General features: G+C 41.1%; 2 protein-coding genes across 5 annotated transcripts in view; one reads left to right on the plus strand and one right to left on the minus strand.

Annotated features, from left to right (window-relative positions):
* The window catches only part of maea (macrophage erythroblast attacher, E3 ubiquitin ligase), a 132,106-nt gene that overhangs the window by 28,315 nt on the left and 80,396 nt on the right, over window positions 1–23,395 (minus strand). The gene's annotated exons all lie outside the window — the stretch shown is intronic.
* Window positions 12,050–23,395, plus strand: part of LOC125894461 (C-terminal-binding protein 1) — a 34,924-nt gene continuing 23,578 nt past the window's right edge. The window contains exon 1 of the mRNA XM_049585857.1: window positions 12,050–12,298. Coding sequence (XP_049441814.1) covers window positions 12,259–12,298 — 40 coding nt within the window. The 5' untranslated portion in view covers window positions 12,050–12,258. The remainder of the gene's footprint in view (window positions 12,299–23,395) is intronic.

Below are 23,395 nucleotides of genomic sequence, written 5' to 3' on the forward strand. Positions count from 1 at the left end.
GCTTCATAAAGAAACGTTTGCGGCACATTTTTAATGACATGCTGTGCGTGGGTTTTGCTCATATGACATCAGTACCCTGACATTAATGTTAGCTAGGAGGCTAAAGCAAAGCTGCGTTAACAGAGGGTTAACTACACACTTAACAACAAGCACGGTGATAAAAGAACAACATTCACAAGCAACATCCAGTGTCTGCAGGCCGATCTGCTCCCAAAAATTGACGTTCCAGTCTTTGCTGTGACAGTAGACCAACTAAAGGAGAAGTAGTGACATCACCAGCAGCTTTCTGAAAACTTCAAAGATTTTATACAAGAAGAATTCAGAGTGGACGCACAAAAAGAGCGGAGTGCTCAGAAAAAAAGAGGCTGAGTGCAGTGTTTTATCTCTGCAGCTACATACACTCTGCTCAATGGGTTCAACGGGAAAAAGACAGCGGTGCTGAGAAGAAAATGCTTTGTGGACACAGGCCCTCAGAGCAGACTGGGCTTTTTCGGGAGGGGAGGCTTAAAGAGACAGGTGCTGTAATGGAGCGTTTCAGAGTGAGAGTGAATACAGGTGTACCAGCGCAGAAGGTATGAAGAAAATAAGTGTTTTTTGAACAGAGCTTGAGCTTTAAACAAGCTTACACAATTTCTTAAAGATCAATAGATAAGTATACCATAGCTGAAACGATTGATTATACCTTAATCTGTCCATCTATAGATATATACATACATTGCGCTTTACAGACTTGTAAGTGTTCGTCATACTTTTCTAAAATGCAGTTTACCCATTAATTGATGCTTTGCTAAGTCCCATCCCTGGACGCGGACTGGCCAATCATAACGTAGCATCGGGCTGGCTCAGACCAGGGTCCGACAACAACACAGCTGTGCTCCATTGACTCTAATGCAGTCATTTCAGATTCCCTTCATTTTCAGACTGGTGTTGTGGATTTGGAGCTAAATGTTGTGCCTGGGGCACGTCGTGTATTAATGATATGTTTCTTCCCTCTTCCAAAACCAAAATCAGACCCTGAAAAGTGTAGGGTTAGCTAGCTAGCTACTGAAGATATAGCCTACTGAATGTATACACATGCTGCTTTTGCTTTTTAATGATTATAACAGTGAAAAAAAGACCGACCCTGCTGTACAGGAACCAGTGAAGGGAAGCAGGGAAACTTTGCTGATATTCAACCAGCTGTGTGGCATCACAGTGTGTGCAGATGAACGTTGTTTGACTTCCCCTGGAGATTCCTGAAACACTGTTCATCTGCACACACTGTGATGCCACACAGCTGGTTCAATATCAGCAAAGTTTCCCTTTATATTCATTGTCTTGTGTGGCGATCAGCAGTGATGTGGTGGTTCACTTTTACACTGTGATCTGTAGCCTATAGTTTGGCTTTAGCTTCTAACTATCTTTGTCTTTTTAACCTGTTGTTGCTGCTGAGTCAGTTTGACATCCTGGATATATCCTTCACAGACTGTAGACCTTTCTCCAAAACTATGATAATATTTCATCAGTGAGTGCAGTTAGCTACAGTATACCTCTGACCTTAAGTTCTTAAGTTCTCTGCATTGAACTTTCTGTAAGATTAATGATTCCTCATCCTTTTTTGCCACCCTTTCTCTTCTCTCATCCTCCTCCTCATCCTCCACATCCTCACGCTACCTTCATTACTTCTGCTTTTTTATTGCATTCCTTTTCCAATCCATCTTTCACCTCTGCTTTTCCTCCTCACCTTCATTCTTCTCTCCTGACAACCTGCTCCATTCATCTCTTCTGTTTCTGTCCTGCTCCTACCTATACCACCTCTGTCCCTCTCCCCTTTCCTCCCTCCCCTCCTTCTCCTCTACACATGGATTAGATTCTTCATGCCTGTGCTACCCATCTTCTGCTGTAGTCGATTAGATTGCTAGTTTCTCCAGTATCTGCTCTCTCCCCTGTAGTGGCATCCACATTGTTCTGCAGCTCACTGTCAGTATCCATAAATCCAATTTGCTGTGTGTATGTGTGTGTGTTTCTGTGTGCCTGCATCTGCACATTTGCAGCAAGTCTGATAGTCACTGCGTGTTTCTTTGAAGCTACATTCAGAGCTGTGGTGCAAGTGTGCACCGTGTAGCTCTGTGTGTGTTTACATTCACATTTCTTGTCATGCATGTGTGTGTATGTGTGTGTGTACACGCTTGGTTGCAGCTGCGTGTTTTGCAGCTGCGTTTGAACCTGTACCACCGTGAGACAGTGCTTTATTTTCCCATGCATCTGCTTATGTGTGTGTGTGTACATTTATTTCTCTTGTATCATTGTACACGTGCAGGTGTGTATCTTTGTAATTAAGTGTGTTTTGCATGTGTGTGTGTGTGTGTGTGTGTGTGTGTGTGTGTTAGTGATAGCTCTGGGTCTAGCTGGCTGTCAGTCTTGATAAGGCCAGTGGTTGGGAGGCGTTAGTTGGGGCTGCTGCTCGCCTGGCCTCCGCTTGGTGGATCTGCTGAGAGGGAGCTGAACCATTAGACACGCTGCAGTGACTACAGAGAGAGAGGAGGTGGGAGGTGGCGGGGGTGTGGAGATGTATGGTGAGGAAGGCGGGGATGGAAAAAGAGAGTGAAAGATGCGGGAATGAGGAGTGGGGGGTGTGGTGGGGGGTGATGGAGAGCGAATGAGATCGGGGGAGGTATTGAAGACAGAAAACAAGATGGGCAGATGGAAGAGCAGGAGGTAAAGAGATGGGAGGGGAGCAGCCGACAGAGGGTGAGGTGAGGAGCAAGAGGTGGAGGGAAAGGAGGAGGAGAGAAATTAAAAAAGAGGAAGAAAGAACAGCGAGTGTGGAGTGATAAGGAGAGGAAAGGGTGTAACTGTTAACGTCCACCCTCGCACAGTATATGTGTGAATATCTGCTCAGTTTGCACACATGAAACACCGAGGTGTAAATAAACAAAATGTAATCTATCCTCCCCTCACTTCTTCTCTTTTATTCCTCCTTTTTCTCTCATGAGCAGCATTAAATATTCTGCCCATCATCACTTGTTCCTTTATTCCCCCATCTACCTCTTTATCTTTTTTCCCCCGTGTAGCTCGAGGAGTCCAGATATTGTCCCCCTGCACTGTCTTCTCCTCTCACCATCCTTATTTAGAGGCACCGAATATGTTTCATGTTTCCTCTATCTCCCGAGGAACATTTGTCTCTTGCGTGTAAGAGGTGGTCGCAGTGAATTTGCCGTCGGCCCTGTCAACCCAATAAATGTGTCTGTAGCTTCTCACATTCTTGACTCCAGGTTGTCAGTTTGAATTTGGTAAAAGGACTGAAGCTGGACCTGCACACTTTACCCATTCCTTGTTGAACAATGATCTTATAGCGATGCCATCCCCAGATGTGGCCTGATAACAAGTATAGAGATATTTTTCAATTACGAATTAATAGGGCTGGACTTGAATATTTGTTCACTGAGTAGATACTTATTTTTTGATTTTGGGATATAGATATTTTTATGTATTTATTTTCTGCTAAGTGTAGGCTATCAGTGGAGGCGTACTGCAAAATACATTTTGTCAGCACATTCTTGCACTGTTAAAATGTGAAAATATATACCATGTCAGCTTGGGCACCTGACGTGTCAGTGTATGCCAATACTAAAAATGACAATAAAGGAATTATAAATAAATCTAAATCTTCTAAATATAAATCTCAAATCTTAGGCCCTGTCTGCATATACAGTATGCAGAAATTCTTGAAACTATTTTTTTCTCTACGTTTTGGTTACTAGTTCAATCGAGCTCAAGTACGTTTGCCCCCTAAGTGCGGTTCATTTGGGCAGGTGTGAACACAGCAATCGCACTCAGGTGCACACCAAAACAAACCAGACTGAGACCTTCTTGAAGAGGTGGTCTCAGTCTGGTTACAAATGAACTCTGGTGCGGTTCGTTTGTGGTGAGAATGTGTTCCGACCTGGATCTGAACCAACTGTAGTCACATGACACATTGTTTGGGTTAAACATGAGCATGTTACAGTCCTGGAGGATTATTAATGTGCACCTCCTCCTGTACTGCCTTAATATGCACATTCAGCACATGCAATGCATCAAAACATTGTTTTCTAGTTGGAGCCGCGTTTGCCTCGTTTTCAAACTGTATGGTTTGACTAAAATGAACAATGACAGCAATATAGTCCACGATGAGCAGCGCTAAAATCAACCTGCGTAGTTGTCCCTCCATTGTGACATTAGAAAGTGTCACATTTATCTTGCAAGTGTACTCTTCTTCAACGTTTGGTTTACTTCCTGGATTTTTCCCACATGGAAATTCTGACCAATCAAGAGCAGCTTTCTCACGCAAGGCATTTGATCTGGTCCACTTGTAAATGCTGCCGTGAGAACATGAACCAACTCTAGGCAATTATACAACTTTGTAACAAAATTAGTCCCTGATTCAGACCAAAGCAAGACAACTCTAGATCTGAAAGCACCCTTGACAGAGATTTTTGAAAACATCTTCAAAAGGTGCGGGGTTTTTTTTTACAACTCATGTTACTTTGTGTCTGTGTGGATGTGTAAAACAGAGCGTTTGAGAAACGATAACATTATCTCCTCAATTTGTGCTTTGTGTTATGAGTATGTGCCAGAAACAATAACTTTTTGTGAGCCCTGATTGGTCCACTACCTCCTTACAATTTAAAACTTAATACTGTTACGCCCATTCTTATCTGGTCTGCCATAAACAATGGCTTTTGATCAGGCCAGGTTGAACCAGCAGGTGGTGGATCAATTTCGAGAGTGGGATTGTTGTCGATGAGGAGTGAAAGGAAAATGTTCACATGTCTAGAGCATCTGTGAGTTAGTGCCTCTGCTCTCATATGAAAGGGTAATCGATGATGATGAAATCTTGAGTTGTCGATCTGAAAATAACATTTACCTGTGCTCTTTACTATCTATGCAACAAGAGATGATTGCAGATGACGGCCAATGCTGACAAACATTTGGTGCTGTTTTTGTGTTGTAATGTGTATGGAAAGATCTGTAAGACAAAGGTCATGTGGATGAAATCATTTTTAGAAAGCAGAGGTGGAAAATATCAGTTTATAAAAATATCTGTATACATCTAGACAGGACTTAAAAGTTGTTGGAGCTAGGATGTTGTTTTTGTGCTTGTGTCTTACAGCGCTTTGTCAGGCGTTGTCTCTCATTCACAGCCTATTATTACGAGCATTTATGTAGGTCTATAATTTATTCATGAAAAGAAAAATTGTCACAAGCTGTTATTATGTCACAAACAGTGCACTGATAGATACCAGCCAAGCCTTTTGGATTTTTTTTTCACAAATTACAAGACAAACAACGATACTGTGGAATAACGGAATCCTTCAGAATTAATGCCTTTAATTTAAACTTAAAGACATGTTACAGTGCTGTGTCGCAAACAGAGAAATGTCTGGCCAAGTCCTCCCCGAGCCATGTTCAGTTCTGAATATTTGCTGTTGATTACCACAGAAGCTCCTGAGCTCAAAAAACAGAAATGAATCAGTTTAGCCATTGAACTTGAATAATTTGTGAAGTGTAGTACATCATGCTTATTTTAGAGAGATGTTAGGTAGCTGAAGTGCTCTTCTTCAAAAAGCAAGTGGCTGATACTTTCTGCAACATGCAGAAAATTTTGGTGTAGTGCCCCGTCACAAAGCTCCTAAATCCCATAGCAAACTATGGAAGTAGCTGTTGTGATTGGAACATTATTCACGCTCCACTACATGGGATTATCCTTGCCTTAAATATGATCAGAAACAGATTTTGTTGGACAGCTTATTGAGTTGAGGTTGAAAAAGAAAAAAGAGGAACAAGTCTGAAACTCAGAGACAGCTTCAGGTCTGTTTAGGGTGGCTGCCACTCTTAGCTGCCATTCAGAAGGTAACTTCAAGTCAACTTCTGCATATCAAACACGAGGGGTTTTTACCACTTCCCCCTTTGCAGCACTGCTACAGACACAGATTTAAGACTTCCCCCTTTGCTACTCTTCAGGGCTGCTGTGTGAAACAGGCATTAAGGAGGGCATCTAAAGATGATGTCATGGATCAGGCAAGCAGAAAACCGCATACACAACTCAATTTGCTATATTACTGCACACAAAATGAAGAATCACAGCCTCTGGCTGGGATCTTAAAATCAAGTTTTAACCTTGTTAACGTGTCCATATGGTGTTTTTAAATGCTACAAGACATATCATGAGCAAAATAAGCAGTGAATGCCTGCCTATGGCTGAACTGCAGTGTACCAATGACAGATTCATACGTTATTAACCTTAAGAAACTGATCCCTCAAGCATCATTGACATGCTACGGTGAAACAGGGACTTCAGAGGAGAAAGCTATGTATCAGTAAGCTAAATTTCACTTTAACTTCAACTTGTCAGAACTTGTCAACTGACGATTGGGAAGCGAATTTGTTTTTCCTAGATGGCGAATATATGACCCGACCTACTCTCCCTCTGACTGGCAAGTGCTTGTTGCCTTCATTGGTTGGGTTGGGTTTAGGCTCGAAGAGAATATCAGGGTAAGTGGGTCGTACTGTAACCATCCTTGGAAAAACAAACTTGTGATCAGGAACAAAATGTATCTAACATTAGCAACGCATTATTAGCTGTTTGATAATGTAGTCAAGCTGAAGGCTCATGTTATCTATTATGTTCACACGCAGAGGTTTGTGTGTTCCATGAGCAGAGAGGCTGTGCTTGAACTGCGGCAGAGTGGCTGAGGTGTGGGTGGAGATAGAGACAGTGACCAATTTGTGTATTTATAGGCATTTTTGGACCAGAGGATTTTTTTGTTTTGTCTGCACCATAAGGACTAGCAACTATTGTAATTTTAGAACGCTACTTTGAGAGACTTTTTAAGCTCCGATGTATGTACGTTTTCAACACAAGAGGAGCTCAAGTTGACATAAGTGTACACTGACTGGTCTAACACAGCCAATGTAGCACCAGCAACTGCCATTTTTAAAAACTTGCTAGCCATGTAAACAACAGACACAAACAACAACTTCTAATAAAAAAATTTAAAAAAATGTAAGAAATGCGCAACAGCATGATTTTAAATTGTCTTCCGACTTACAGTACATGACCTAAGTGCTGTTACTGGCGAAACAGAAAATAGCCCTTGATAGTCTGTAGTTCTTGGAGGAGCTCCGCAGTGGGCAGATTTTTTTAAGGAGTCCCCAGAACTGTTTGGTCCAAAAAAGCCTACATTTGTACATAGTAAATGAGGCAAAGGTGTAGAATCACATCTTAGACATTTTTAAGGCACGAAAATATTTTTTTTAATGGAAAAAACTTCTTAAGCTGAAATTTTGATGAAAAGAGATGAGTCTTTAGGGTTTAATCAATGCCTAAGGTGTCATTTCTAAACATTATGTACACACAAAATGAAGCCTGATAGAGGCAAATGCCACTTCCCACGCAAAAGTTGTGATCTATAAAAACAGACTTGATGGGAAAAACCCACGGTTAAAAACATTTTGGAGACGGAAAACTGGTGATGCAGATGATGAGGTGGAAGCATGATGGTAGAAATTGTCAAATATTTTTGGGTGCAAGCCATTTTTGGCTTTTGTCCGTATGAAAGAGAAACTATCAGTGTGTTACTGTTATTTAACATTCACTATCTCCTAATATGGTGTCACTTGCAGCTGGGCTATGTCATGTGAGTGGTTTTTTTTGACACATGTTTTGCTTTAGCTCCAGAGTTATATGGGTTTCAGTGTTTACTTTTTGTTATGAGGAATAACTGAGTCATGTCTCCCCCACCTGGTATGGATATGATTAAATGAACACACCTAGAGTCACAGTGGCTGCTGGTGCTGGTGGTATTTGCCTGCAGCACTTCACTACTGTAAGCAGCAGCCATAAAAACAGGCCAACTTTGAGCCTCGCACTACATATACCCATGCTGACTTCTCATTAGGTATAATTCCCATCAGATTTCTCTGCTCTCTGACTCAGTGCCATCGTGGGTGAGGTAGGAGATGGTGACGAACCTAACAGCTGCAGATTCCAGTTGGATTATTTTATCAAAGAAAAAGCCAGAGGCTCAGAGCTATCTACTCTTTAAAGGGAGCCAGAAATCCTACGTACAGCCCCGCTTTAGTGTCTAAATAAAGCAAAAAAACAAGGAGGAGCACCATGCTCATTTTCCTTTGAACATGAAAAGTGATATTCAAACTAAATATGCTGCCAGCCTCTGACTGCAAAGGTTGAAGATAAATGGTGGGGGTGATAACATACGAGTAAGGTCATGAGTCAGCCTATTGACAGTGTTGAAAACGACTGCTTCTCTGACCCTGCGCCTCTTTTTGGATTTGAACAGTTCTCCCACTGGCTGTGTGTGACATTTACCAATAGTGAGGATGTGATGTAACCATCATTGCTGTTAAACTAGGTTAGGCCCTGGCAGTTAGAGGGGAGTCTGAGGCTGCTTATATCACTGTGGTTACCAAGTGTAGATGAGAGCAACTGTAACATCAGCACTGCAGGAGTAGAGAGAGGCTGAGAGGGTGTATAGGTGCCAACCAGACCAGAGCAAAGACATGGAGAGGTGAGGATTTCATGATTAAAAACACTGCCTGCCATATTTACATGCATAATGGGAGCAGACAAAGCACATGTCACATAAGAAGGGTTAGTACTCCAGTGTTAAAGGGATAGTTTGAATTTTTTTAAGTGGGGTTACTAACTTATCCGGTCATTGTATTACCTATAGTAGATGTCGGAACGCCATGCACCCAGTTTGGAGAAGGAAGTAGGAACAAGGAAATTAAGCAATCTACTGCTGTGGATGTGGGCAGCAACAAAGAGACAAAATTTTATCCACCTAAAAACTTCAATATCAGTTTAAATGTACACCATATCTAGAATATTTTCATAGCTTTACCTTACTGTCTACGGGGAACTGAAACTCTTTTCAAAACCAGACTCCATTAAGAAAAACAGTAATTTAATATTGCTGAACACATGAACTGTTGGTCTATTGTGTTAATTTGGTGTTTTTAATAGTATGATTGGATTCACAAAGTTCACACAATAACACAAACAAACTAACTGATTAAGGCAACAGTAAACCAGCAGCTCTTGTGTTTAGCTAAAAGTGTCAATAGTCAACCAAACACTCGATCAGACAGGTCATTAGTCATTAGGGCTGGTACCTGCGGTTATTCCACAGGCTAGTTAATAACATGTCGGGCAGGAAATCCAAAGTGTGGGATCATTTTGAGAAGGTGAAGGATGAACCCAAGGTGATATGTAAACTCATCTTCATTGATCGACTACAAACATGACGTATCGTCTGAAACATGGAAGTAGCTACATGTCCATTAGCCCACAGCGTCATTAACAGGCAGCTCGCTCAGTGTGTGACGTGCACTTGTAGATAAAATATAGGCCTATATTAATGAAGATTCATTAGTACAGTTTTGTATTTCTCTGTAATGTAGCACAGTGTTGTAGCACTAATACTGACTATGGATAAGTAACTTATATAAGCCCACTTCAAAATATTCGAACTATCCCTTTAACATCACCCTTTGACATCATCAAATGGCATAGTGTTATATCTGATGTGTCATGTGCTTTGTCTGCTCCCATTATGCATGTAAATATGGCAGGCGGTGTTTTTAATCATGAAATCACTTTAATCTCCTAACCTCTCCGTATCTGTGGATAAGTTCCTCATACAACCCACTTCAAAAGATCCAAACTGTCCCTTTAGTACTAGGTGTGTAAGAGTGCTACACAACCCCCCAAAATTCATTTACAGAATCATAAACAATGATTAACAGTTTCTAATTCATTCGATTTATGGGGGCAAAGTAACTTCCTAAACAATTTCAGAACTTCAATGATTTGTAACAGGCTAAAGTTTAAAAGTTAGCTTCCTGTCCCTACTTAGAATTCAAAATATATTTAAATATTTAATAACAACAGTATTCTGAATATTCTGAATTGCCCGAGGAGTTTGTCCATTGGTCTAAACTTCCCTGAAAGCTGACATGTTCTTTTACAAGATGAGGCGTATCAAGAACTCCATACGTTGCTTGTCACACAGAATAATAGTCAGTATAGCTAGCAACAATTTTGTCCAATTCTGGCACAATAACATTATAGTTTTTTTTATTTAAATTTATGACCCATGTAGCAAGAGTTTTGCAGGGTTTTTACTGTAATACAGAATAATGAAGAATATCACAAAATACAAAGAGTTACATTACATCAAGTACATCGAATTAGAATATGATCAGAGGCAGATTTTACCTGATAACTTGAGTGGTGGAATAATATATAAAAAAGAACACTTGCATTTCATTTCTTTGACTCACAACCATATCACATGGTATTACATTAACAAAACAATGGCACACAGTGTGGCTAAAGTACAACCAATGTTACTAAAACAAAGGAAGGATTCATTCTTCAAAAAAGTACTTAGTTTACAAATTACTTTTGGGTTGTCTGGTCGTAATATCAAAATGGATCTAAATATAGATGGACGGTTTAAATAATACTTTGGCAAATAAATTATCTGTAAGTCATTAAGCTCACATTTGGACATTCAACCAAAATATGATGCTCATCTCCCACATGATTATCATCACAGAGACTGCAGATCCTCTATTTTCTGTTCAGCTCTTTATATCTTCCAGTGACTTTAAGAATTCTGGTGTTATTCACTCTAAAATTACAAATACCCTGTCTGTACTTTTGGTTTTAATGCATCAGATACCTCTCCAGTTTAAACTCTTGTTTAATTTCCACATTTGTATCACATGATGTCATACTTCTGACTGATCTTTTAGCCTCTTTTCAACAGTTTTAACCAGTTGATGTTGTTACACATTTGTGTGAGTCAGATGTGAGACAAGCCACATTCATCCAGTATCTGCTTAAACTGCAAGACCCATGGTGACACATACACACACGTATTATGCAGGCTGAGGAAACAGTTTACATTATTTGACTGAGTTAAGTTTCTATACCCTCTATCAGCCTCCCCCAGTAGCGTTTTAACTGCAATACAGAGTGGATATCTTCCTAACTCCCCATTGACCAGATTACTGCAGGTTGTCAGGATATATTTTAGAAATTTGAGATGTAGTAACCAGCTTGTCCAAAAGATCATGTGTGATATCTGCAGGTAAATCAAGTTTTCTACACTTACAAAGAATGGCTAACATTTCATGAGAAGCTTGCTTATGCAGCTCCTCGATGGTGGTCTTAAATGAACCATTATAATTCACGATGACCCTGAGATATTTAAAGCTATGAACAATCTCAAATTTTTCTCCATTACACACAAATTATGCGTGGCTGTATGTGTTTGCATGAATACTAGTGCAAATGCAGCACCTTTAACCTCATAGAAATTCTCTAAGTGCAGTGTATTATTTAATACTAGCTTAATGAAGTTTGAATTGTTTACTGGTTTTTGGTAATTGAAATAACTTTTTTATTTTTAGGTTTAAATGTCCTGAAAGTATGCCAGCACACTTGGATCTCAGATCTGAATTTGTACAACTGCAGAAGTAAAAGAAGTAAACTTGTAAAGTAAAATCGGAAGCAATTAAGTTTGGTTTGGAAAACACACTGATTAAAGTGTCAAAACATGTTCCCGCTCATTACAATTAAGTTTTATGAGCTTTTTAATTGTTTTCCTGGTGTCACACAGAACAAGTTTTTCCTCTCTTGCTCCAGACTTGTAATTGCATAACTCTTCTTTCTTTTCTTTTTTTTCCCCTCCCTGTCGTCTTTCAGGAAACAAAAGATGAATTTTGGCCAGCATTGGCTCCTCCCCATTCCTGCTCTCTCAAACACACACACTCACACTCTCCCTCCCCACCATCTCTTTTACACTCTCTTGCCCTCCTATAAATGCAGCAGTGCATTCGGTGTGTGTGTGTGCACGTGTTTTTTTTCTCTTCAGTGACAGAGACAGAGGGAGAGACGGAAAGACAGAGAGATTTGCTGTAATAGAAAGTGAGAAAGGGAGGGGAGGGAGGTAGCTAGAGACGGCAGGGAGGGAGGGAGGGGTAAGACAGATAGAGAGAGCGGGCGGAAGGGAGGGGAGAGAGAGCGAGAGAGAGAAAAGAGGGGGAGCACATGTGTATGCTTGTCACTAAGGGGCTGGGAGAAGGACTAAGGGAAGCGAGGTAGCTGGCCACAGCCGCCATATGCTGACTGGATTCCTGTTCATGTCTGCTGTGTGAAGACTGTAGGTTTGTGTTGTGTGCTGGCCGGCCGGGGAACACACCATGGGAAGCTCACATCTCCTCAACAAAGGCATGCCTCTAGGTAAACAACTAGCACTCTGCTTTTATGTGGGAACTGTCTGAGAGTGTGTGTGTGTGTGTGTGTGTGTATGTGTATGTGTGTCTAATGTGTGTGTGCCAATATTTATGAACTCAGTGTACATTATTCTGCCTTCCTCTTCCCCTCCCCCTTCTCTCTCTTCCTCTCCCTTTTTCCATCTCCTCCTCCTCCTCCTCCTCTTCTTAATTCTTTCTCACTCTATTATCTTTTTTATCGCTCAGCCTTGCTCTGAATGGTTAGCCTTTTCTCTAGCTTCCCTGTGTGTGTGTGTGTGTGTGTGTGCGTGTGTGTGTGTGTGTGTGTGTGTGTGTGTGTGTGTGTGTGTTTGTGTGTGAAGCGGCAAATCTCAGCTATTGAAGGGCTGCTTGAACACCTCCATTTGTGGCGACAGAAATAGATCTCGCTCTCCTTCGAGGGCTAGCAAGGACATGACACATATTTCCCTTTTCATTGTGCTTCTTTTTACGGAGAGTGGTTGCCTTGACACACACACACACACACACAAATCACATGCACACACACACACACACACACACACACACACACGCAAGAACTCAACTGACACACATATTCAAGTATACACATGCATGCACGCAGCCAAATTCACACGCAGGTGACAGATGCTACTTCTGATAGAGGCTGGAAAAGACTGTTCTAGAAAATGGGATCAAGGTAGGGCTGCTGAGGAATAAGAAGGGGGGAGTTTGGGTGTGGAGCAGGAGGAGGAGGAAGAGGAGGAGGGTGTGAGGATAAATGATCATCCACCCTAAAGCTGAATCACATCTGTGGTTACCTAAATCTGGATTCGCAGATCCGTTCCTCCCAAAAGAAAACTGTAGAGATTGTAATCTGTGATGTCATCAAAAGGCTGCGGGCAGTGTCTCTTGATGACATCAAAGATTAAAGTTGCAGCTCTGATCTTTTTCCTCCAACCCCCCCCCCCCCCCTTTTTTTTTCTTTGGGGGTGATCTCCATATCCACCCTAACTAATGCCCCAACAGCTCGAAGAATCCAAGGTCACAGGGGATAACGACTACGAATTATGTCCCAGGGATGATTGCCCTTTTTAAGACGCCCATGCACAAATCACTGCCAATCAATAATCGTCAAACTCATCAGGTCATTGGATGTGTTTCGGCGCACAGCAGTGATCAGTGAACCTTTCAGAGCTGATTTAAAATCAGTTTGTCGTCCCCGGGTGATTGATGGATGTGTTGATTCGTGTTTCGGAAAGGCAGGGGTGCTCTGATCCACGAGTGTCGAGTCACGTCTGATCTGATTAGAAAGGCCTCCATCACTGACACAGACACACACCAGTCACTCTCCCCTCCTGATGAACAACAGATCAGCTGGACAAAATACGACAATGTGGTCTTATTGCTCAGCTGGAGACTTGTCTGCATTATTCGACCCGTGTTATTTGAATTTATAGAGCAAGCTCACACGCTGATTAACAGGTAAAGTGTACCGGGGTTGTGCCTAATAGCTGCAGGCAGTTTCCCACCAGGAGGCTCCATATAGACACTACATTATGTCAAAGAACACACTCAAGGAAGCTGCTCATGTTGTGACACGCTGCCGACTACAAGTCATGAAACACATCTGCACGATGTGGACTAAATATACACTGTAACAGCAATGAACCTGTTTCACTGGATCAAATGAAAAAATAAAACTTTCCATTAGCTTTACATGTCTAAAACACTACAGATCTGTTTTAAGAATGTTAATGAAACAGCGTGTAGGGTTTAGTGGCATTTAGCAGTGAGGATTGCAGATTGCAACCAGCTGAAACTTCTCCCAGTTAGAATTCCTTCAGTGTTCACAAGGTTTTCACTGGGAGCCGAATTGTTCTCGTCTTCTCAGAAACAATCAGACCAGGGGCCTCTTTCTCAAACAGTGCGTAGGATCCATACTAAAAATGGCGTGCGCCTAAAAGCATTCGACAATTTCTACAATCAGGTCTCAACCTCACTATCTGTGTCGCAGATTTCCTGTCTCCAAAATGTCCGTAAGCGTGGGTCAAAGTTTCTCCCATCAAGTCTGGTTTTATAGATCACATCTTTTGCGTGACAAGTGACGAACGCCTCTTTCAGGCCTCGTTTTGTGTGTACGCAATGTTTATTCACGAGACCCCGGTGTTTAAGGCTGGTGAAAACACTGGCTGAAGCAGTTTCACATTAGAAATCTGTTTTTCTCCAGTTATGTTTGGCTTGCCACCAAGGGGCTGCTAACTACAGTGGCTGATGCTAAAAGGTGAATGACCCTAACTAGAGTCAGGGTTTGGTTTGTCTGTTCTGGGCTACTGTAGAAACATGGTGCAACATGGCTGACTCTGTATCTAGATTGAAACGGCTCATTTTGAGGTAACGAAAACACTGTGATTCTTATTTTCAGGTGACCACTCACTAAAGAAAACCCTCTAAATCCTTCACACTGGACCTTTAAATAGAGCTCCCAGGTTTTTTAATACATCTGTACCTTCCATTATACACTGGTAAAAACAGATTTTTTATATAGCACTGCTCCCATTTTAATTTCAGCTACCTTCTCTATGAATGAGCATGTTGAGTTGAGCATTTTGATTGAAGCAGGGACTCATAAGCCTGACTATTGTATAAAAGAAAAAGACACCTAAGCAGGTATAATTGACAGCGCTTGGAAATCTATAAAGCATTAAGTGCTCTCTAAGAGACTGTGTGTGCTGACAACCATTGAAAGGGTTACTCTATTATATCTAATGCACACAAGAAAAAGCCTGAGCTTTGAGGGAAGCTGTAGTCAGAGATCTAGCAGCCGCCATTGAAAGGCCGGGCATTAAAAGGCATGACACGTGCGATGACTGTAAGCTAATATAATTAGTTATATTTAACTACCTGGAAACAACTTGTGCATTTTTATTGAGGAACATAATTCAAAAAGGGACTGTAACTGAGAAGCATGGCAGTCTAGACAGGTGTCATCGTGTACTGGAAAACTGGTCTACAAGGTAACATCCCAAAACAACAATTAGTAGGAAGGCTGTAATTCAACTTTGTGAACGTGAAAGCATTGTTGTTACTAATTTAGATTTCAGCAGAGTCAGGTGAGAATGTTTAGAGACAGCTGTAGCAGATACTCTGCAAGCTGTCACAGTTTGCTATGATGTCACATACAAATTAATATCCATTGTCTGCATTTAAAGGGCTTTTACTGTAATGCTTAATTCATTATTATATCATAAACAGTGATTATTTAAAATCAACGGCTTGTTTATCACTAGAGATCTGAAAAAAAGGTGGTAAACTACATGTTGTACATTTTGTACATCTGCTACTGACTGACTGACTGTGGATCAAAGGTGTGTGTGTGTGGGGGGGGGACGATACAGCATAGTATCGTGATATTTTTGTGCGCCAACATCGTATCGCCACACAGCTCCAAGTATCGATTTTTTCATGATATAAATTATCAATATGACAAATACAAATTAAACTTTAGGAAAAAAAATGGCTAAAGTGAGATGAACAGACAGAAAACTTTATCTTATTAGATAAAACAGATGCTGTGATATTTTATCACAATACTCAGCATGTCGCAACATGTTTAAAATCACAATAATATTGTATCATGATATCATATCATGGATCCTTAATTGAGAAATCTGTTTAAGTAATTTTTAAAGAAAAAACAAACTAAAACTAAAAAGTATTATTATTATTATCATTATTATTATTATTATTATTATTATTATTACTCCTCTATGACAATAAACTGAATATCTTTGGGTTGTGGACAAAACAAGACATGTGAGGACGTCATCTTGGCCTTTGGGAAACACTGATCGCCATTGTAATCCATTAGAAATCAATCGACATTCAAAATAATCATCAGTTGCAGCCCTATTACACAAAGATGAGTAAGTATCAAATAAATCCCATTTAGGCACACTGAATATTCTCAACCAGACACTCTCTTCACTCAGTAACAATAACAAACATTCATATTGACTAATAAATTAAATAAGTGCGTGAAACAAAACACATTTACCCACTCAAAGACCCCCTGTGGCTCCTTGGACGCCAGTTTGGGAACCCTTAATCTACACACAATAAATGCCTCAGAGCCTTAATAATCCATTGATGAGGCACATTTGTTCCAGAGCATCCAAACTGACCCCAATCCAATTGAACCTTCAAAGTGATTGTGACTTTCTTCTGCATATTAACAGTTAATCCAATATAGCAGGCCGACGGCCATACAATAATCCAGTTAAGGCTCGTATTTAAATGCAGTGGTTCCTGCAGTGCGAGCATTGTTTAAGACTGTGCTTCTTAACCTCGTTGGTTCACGACAGCTTGCACATCTGCAGTGCCTATTGGTGACACCCATCACACAGGATATGCAGAGCAGCAAAGAGGTATTTTCCACTTTTCAGGTTGTTAAATTTGCATCAACATCAGAAGCATGAGAAGTATTATTTTTCCACAGTAAAAAACTGCTACAAAATCGAATGGAATAATGATTTCCGATAAAAATTATTTGTTTAATCACATGGAAAGGCTGCAGAGTTTTTTTCCTGTGACCCTCATGGACTGTGAGTCAGTGCAGGATTGTGTGGGCGGCTGCTACCTGCACAGCTTTATCGATCTGTTACTATAAAGCTAAAAATTATGCTTTCAAAACCATAACTGTCTCTGTTCGCCCTCCGTCTGATAAAAAAGCAAGTGCAACAGCTTTAAAACTGGAGAGATCAGTAAATATGCACAGAGGTGAATTAACAGAGCAACTGGAACTATAATCTGCATATTTAAACTCTGACTCTGAATTAGTCGCCACGGCTAATCTGCTGCCAAACATCGTTGTTGGCATTTCCTCAGTGTTTATCTCCTTGTCTGTTTTGCTGCTGGTGTCTTTAGTGCTGGGAGCAAAAAGCTGACAAACCGGAACTGGCTTGCTGATACAGTACCTGGAAATTAAGGCCTTGTATGTGTGTGTGTTTGTGTGTGTAAACCAGTCTGTGTGTGTATGTGTGTGTGTGTGAGAGATAGAGAGAGAGACAGGGAGAAAAAGGGGACCTGCATGGTGATCACTTCTATGTGTAAGCACTTGTATGTGTCATATATCACTGCATATTAGTTGTGTCAACCTGCATGGATTGGTTTGCTGAGTATGCACCTGTATTTCTGGGTATGTGGGTGGGGCAGTGTGTGAGTGTGTGTGTGTGTGTGTGTGTGTGAGCATATAAAGGACGATAGAGACGATAAAGAATAAGAGGCTGCCTAACACTTTGTACCTGGACATTTAGGCGTTTTTTAAACATATTAAAACAGTGCTGATATAAAAACGCGGTATTTCTCATTGCTGGAGAGACGGACAAGACAGGGGAAAAAAATGGGAGATAGAGAAAGCCTGGGGACACCAGCCTGAAATGAGAGATGGAGATCTGAAAATGAATCAACAAGAGATGAAGGGATGGCGAGATCAACACTGAGGGGGTGACAGACGAGGATACGGGGGGCTTTTTCACCACGCCATGTTGCTGCATGCCAGAAGAGCCAGTGACATTATAAATCAGCCGTGCAGTGGTTGGTTGCTACAGTTGCAGGCTGCTGACTGATCACAGGTGCCGACAGCAGTGCTCTCCTCTCTGCTCTCTCGCACCGTGAAAAACACAAACGCCATATCTGAAACGTGAGTGCATCACGGTGCCGAGGTTCACTTTCAGTTCACTCGAGAAAAGAGGTTTAATTCAGGAAGCTTTGATCGTAATACATGTGAAAGGCCTCTGTGTTGAACTGAGAAGTGTTTATGGATGTCATGCTCAACAAAAATACATAAAGACGGTGTAAGGCAATTTAGTAATACTTTTATTATCGAATAATTTGCTTCTTGAAATTAAATTATTGAAAAACTGTGTGGTCTAAATGTCAGAAAATAGTCAAATAAAAAACACAACAACAATTTAAAATGAGTTCTTAGTCACACACTATAAGATTATACAAAGACTGGGGATCTTGCAGGGTCAGTATTAGCAAAACTACAGCTAGATTTCTTTAGAGATAATTTCCTATCCAGCTCCGGACGGAAAATTTTACACCAAACTCCCTTTAAGAAACATGACAAATTAACTATTCTTAATGTGTCCACAAAAACACACAACTCTATACAGACAAGACAAAAGGCGTCATATGTCGATGGTACTGTTGTCAATTCGGCATCAAAACCGAAAAATTACGATAACTCCAAGCTTTAAGAAATGACTTTGACTCAACTTATTGTTTCAGCTCAACAGTTTTTACATTCCAGTGTTTGTTAACCAAACTAGACCCACAGATGTTCTGGAAATTAAGCCCTTGCTCTCAGAGTGTGTGGTGTGACACTCTGATGTTGTGGTTCTGTAGCGTTGGGCCTTGCAGCTTGTTTTTGGCAGATCCGTCTCTATCGAGGCTGGCAGACTTCCCAGTGACCTGCACATTTAAAACACATGAAAATCGACGATCTCTGACATCGTCTCTGCTGACTGACAGTCTGAAAGCATTGTCTTGTTCCTCTGGGATGTAAAATCCAGCTGTTCTCGTATGCCGGTCAATGACAGCTGGATGCAGGCAGGCTGCAGGGCTTTCCCACTGGCTCGCCTGATTCAGTCCCAGCAGTCACTGGCAGATGCTTTTTTCCATCTCTAAATGTCAGTCAAACGGCTTTGGCACCATTTTGGTCTGATTGCACATTTTCCGAGGGACGCAGTTCTTATATGGGGGGATGTGATTTAGCCTTAAGCACATATTGCAAAAGCAGAGTTGTTCCCATGCAGATGGTTATTGATTTTAGCAAACAATTATCATCAACAAAACTTCCTGTTTTTCAATTTTTGATGTTGCCTTGGCCGCAGATCACTACCTCTGTACTGCCTCCAAATGTTTACCAAATACAGAAGTGAATCTGAATCAAAGCGCAGCTGAAGAGAAACCCTGGATAGATGGCAAGAGTAGAGCTAGAGCTGAGGCCCCGTTGGCTGTCGAGAGGCCTGTTTGCACTGTGAAAGCTCCTAGCAGTCACCCAACCCCGGGGCAATGGAGGGGGGAGAGGGAGCGAGCGGAGTGGAGTATTGAATAGAATGAGAGCGGGAGAGCAGAGATGGAAGACGTTTCAGAGTTTGGGAACTGAGCAGAGTGAAGCAAATTATTTAATATAATGAAGAATTTAATGAGTGTTTAATGTGTCTAGAAAGCGAGAAAATACATTAAATAAAAGAGACGGGGAGATAACGGCCATTTGAATTTGTTTGATTTCGGAATAGTGAGAGTGCATTAATACTTACAGTGTTGTGCTGAGCTCTGTGTGTGTGAATGGATGTGTGTTTTATCATATACAGTACTACTCAGCAGTCAGTAGTGCTGGTCCTCCCAAGGTCATACTCGGTGCTGGAATGAGAGCTATTTCCTCCCTCGCTCTGACCGAGTGTGAGCAACAGAAATGTCTGGAATCTGTGTTACTCTCCAAAATCGCCACTCTGCTGCACAACTGATTAGATTTACCAGATTCCCTCATTTTGTGCGCGCGAACATCGTGGCTATCTAATTACAAATGCCATCTCTGACTCACGCTTTATTCTCAAGTGTTTCTCCTCAAATGGAAGCTTAGAAAAGTCTGCAGGCTAAAATACTGTAGAGTGCAGCAGCTACAGGCGAGTGTGCTGCTTATGATTACATCTGAGTTACAATGACGGTTGTGTTGAAAGCCAGCGAGTACTTTTTGCTTGTTGCTGAATTTCAATTTCTCAGCTATGCACCATTGATTTTGTATTGATGTGTAAGTGCAATGGCCTCCAGGCAGATCCTATTATGGAAAGCTAATGTTTTACCAGCTCACAGAAGGCATTGTGAACAGGATTTGAGTTTCACCTTATTGGTCTTACTGCGCTGTGGGGGCTGCTCCATCAGATCAGGTTTCATGCTATAATTTGCCGATGTAGATAAGAAGACGATGCAGAGATTGAGCGATGGATTGCTGGCTACCAGAGAGCTGTAAAAAACAATTGATGTTTATCATCCTTTGATTTTGTTTTAATAGTGAAAGCACACAGCGAGTGCTTTAATCTTCATACATTAAGGTTCAAGTTGTCAGTACTACAAAATGCTTTAAGGCAGAAACCAGGAGAGAAAGACTAGGGATTTTGCAGGGTCACCATTTGCAAGACTACAACTAGATTCCTTTTGAGATTATTTCCCATACTGCTCCTGCTGAAAACATTACTCCAAACAAGAAGACATGTCTCTTGAGACACAAGATAAAAGGTAGTCTTGTCAATAAGGGATCAATATAATCAATTACCAGCCTCTGTTGGTTTGCCGCATTATTTTAGTGGCAGGAGACCATAGGAATGAGAAGCGAACTGCTTCAAAAACTGAGATTTCTCACGAAAATAAGTGCTGGTTGGTGGATTAGATACACGCTGAATGAAACACAGACTACTGTTCACTCCACAATGATTTTACCGGAACACCAAGATGAGAAAAAGACTGACTTAAGACAGCTTGGACTGAGTTTTATGACCACCTTACATCAAACGATCTAGATCACAGGAATGTGCACCAACTGAGGTAAAACTCATGATTGTATTCCAACATTGGAAATTTGTCTGTCGCCAAAATCGCTCGGTGTAAGGCCACCATTAGTTGCTAATATGAGGATCAAATCTGTAACAAAAACTATAACAATAAAGCCCCGTTTCCACCAAACACTTTCAGTATGGTACCTTTGGAACTAAAAGTAACCCTTCAGACATGGTACCTAGAACCTAGTGTTTCCACTGCAATCAATACCCTTAAATGTGGGCGGGGTTGTTGTCACTCACTGCTCCGTCTAGCACTCACTGTATTTCCTCATTATCGGTGACACAGATGGAAGTCTGCACCTTGTTTATCGTCCACAGAATGAGGCTGAACGCCAACATTTTCAGAACAAAATAAAACAGGCTGCAGTGAGAGTCTCTCTCCATGGGATATTTAAAAATAGTGGGTTTGTACATTTAGTCCTTCTCAGGTAAGCTCAGGGGTTTGGTGTTGCCAGAGCCCACAGGAACGGCACTCCACAATGCTTTCTTTTCTCAGAGTGAGGACTGAGATATATGTCATTCACATAACAAAATTATTATATATGAACACTTGAAGATCCACTCATTACTAAAAGTGTATGTCATATAAAAACTAAAGTGATGGTCAAACTTGTCACCATGAAATTTAAGGTGTGCTGATTGATTCATGTCAACTCATGCATTGAGTAACATTACAAGTTAACGTTCCACCTTAAAAGTTGCCGGCAGTCGGCCCAGTGAATTAAGTTATTTTTTCTCAGACTCCAGCTGATGTGAGAGGCAACAAAACATCCTTTCATTTTATAGTCACAGTCTACTAATAAAACTCTCCACAGTATGAACAGTGGTTACATGAGCCTCAAAACCAGCCATGACTCAGCCCTGAGCAGAGTGACCATCCTCTACTGACCAATCAGACTGCAGTGTTCACAGCTCCACCTTTTAGTACCAGATCTGTGTGCTAGGTACCCCAACAGAGGGGGGACCAAAAATGGGGACAGTACAGAACGGCTCCATTGGTACCATCCACAACTTTTCATAGTGGAAACGGGAAAAAAGCGTACCGACCTGAACTGAACTGAACCCTACTGTACTGCTTGGTGGAAACAGGCCTTAAGCAACCACCACATCCAGCCACAAATACTACAGGAAGCGCAAATATCAGCGTTGAATTCCTGCTCTTACACGTATGCATTAACAACATACTCCATGGTTACAGTAACATGGCTGTCTACTCTCCCACACTCTCCTCTACTGCTGTGTGAAACATGCAGGAGGAAGTATGTGCACACTGGTTTAAAAATAGCTCATAAGTATGTTATTTATGAAAATCTTTTTATAAAATTATTGGTGGGGTATCCTAAAAATATTCTCCTTAACAATCAACTGACCTTTCAAAATAAATAATAAAATGAATACAGATACGTCATTTCTTTTCTGAACGCAGACTCTGAATACCTCTATTACAGCCAAACCCTGAGCACACTGCAGCACACTGGAGCATGAAACAGATATGCATGTAAGCACTGTATACATTATTTCCTCATGCATGCACACTGGCTCACTTAACAACAAGAGAAAACCACTGAGAGTCAGTTCTTAAAAATACACCCCATTTTCAAGCCTGAACTAAATCTGTTTAGATAAGAGTTTAGTTTCGAAGAGAAAGAGGAAGATCATCCATCTACATTTGACCTGGGGAAGTTTATAGCACATTTTTTTTCTCAGTACCTCCCCGGCTTCTTCTTCGTGTTATTCATGCAGTTATACTTTAACATCCCCCAGGGAGGTGCCACACAGTCCTCACCTTCTGGTCAGTGAGCTGCACCACTGGAGCAGATATAAGGAAAAATACCCCCCAAAAATAGCAGCTAGTAACTGGCCAGATGTAGATGATTTGACATAATGTCCATACAACAACAATGATTTTTTTTATTCGTAAAAAAAATAGTGATATTTTAAACACTGATGCAAAACATGCGGCCTACAACATCAGAAAAAAAAAGTGGTGTCTCCATTTAAAGTTTTGCACCAATGGTTTACATACAAGAAGAAATCAATCGAGTACAGAGGGGACAGAGATGCAAATGTTTTTTCACTGCACCTATTTTGAATATTATCACTCAGTTAAATGGGTGTTATCATCAGTGGTTATCAGCCTAGAAGGAACCTGCTACATCCACCAGTAGGTTCAGAAACACCGTTACAGCCCATTAATCAGCCTGTTATCAGCTGCCATCTGGAGCAGTTTTGTTAGGTTTCACTTTCACTTTTGTTGAGGCATTTATAGGCTTGCAAATGTTCTTTTTCTTGGATTGCGAAGGACTGACTACTACTCTCTACCCTACTCTCCCTCTATCTGGCAAGTACACGTTGCCTTCGTTGGTTGGGTTGGTTAGGTTTAGGCAAGAGGAGTAACATTGGTTAGGGCTGGGGTGAGAATGTCAGCGTAAGCCAATCAGAGGCAGGTCATGCCTTCCTAGAGACAAAATACATGTGCTTTA

This window comes from Epinephelus fuscoguttatus, linkage group LG9, assembly GCF_011397635.1.
Source record: "Epinephelus fuscoguttatus linkage group LG9, E.fuscoguttatus.final_Chr_v1".
Classification (NCBI taxonomy): Eukaryota; Metazoa; Chordata; class Actinopteri; order Perciformes; family Serranidae; genus Epinephelus; species Epinephelus fuscoguttatus.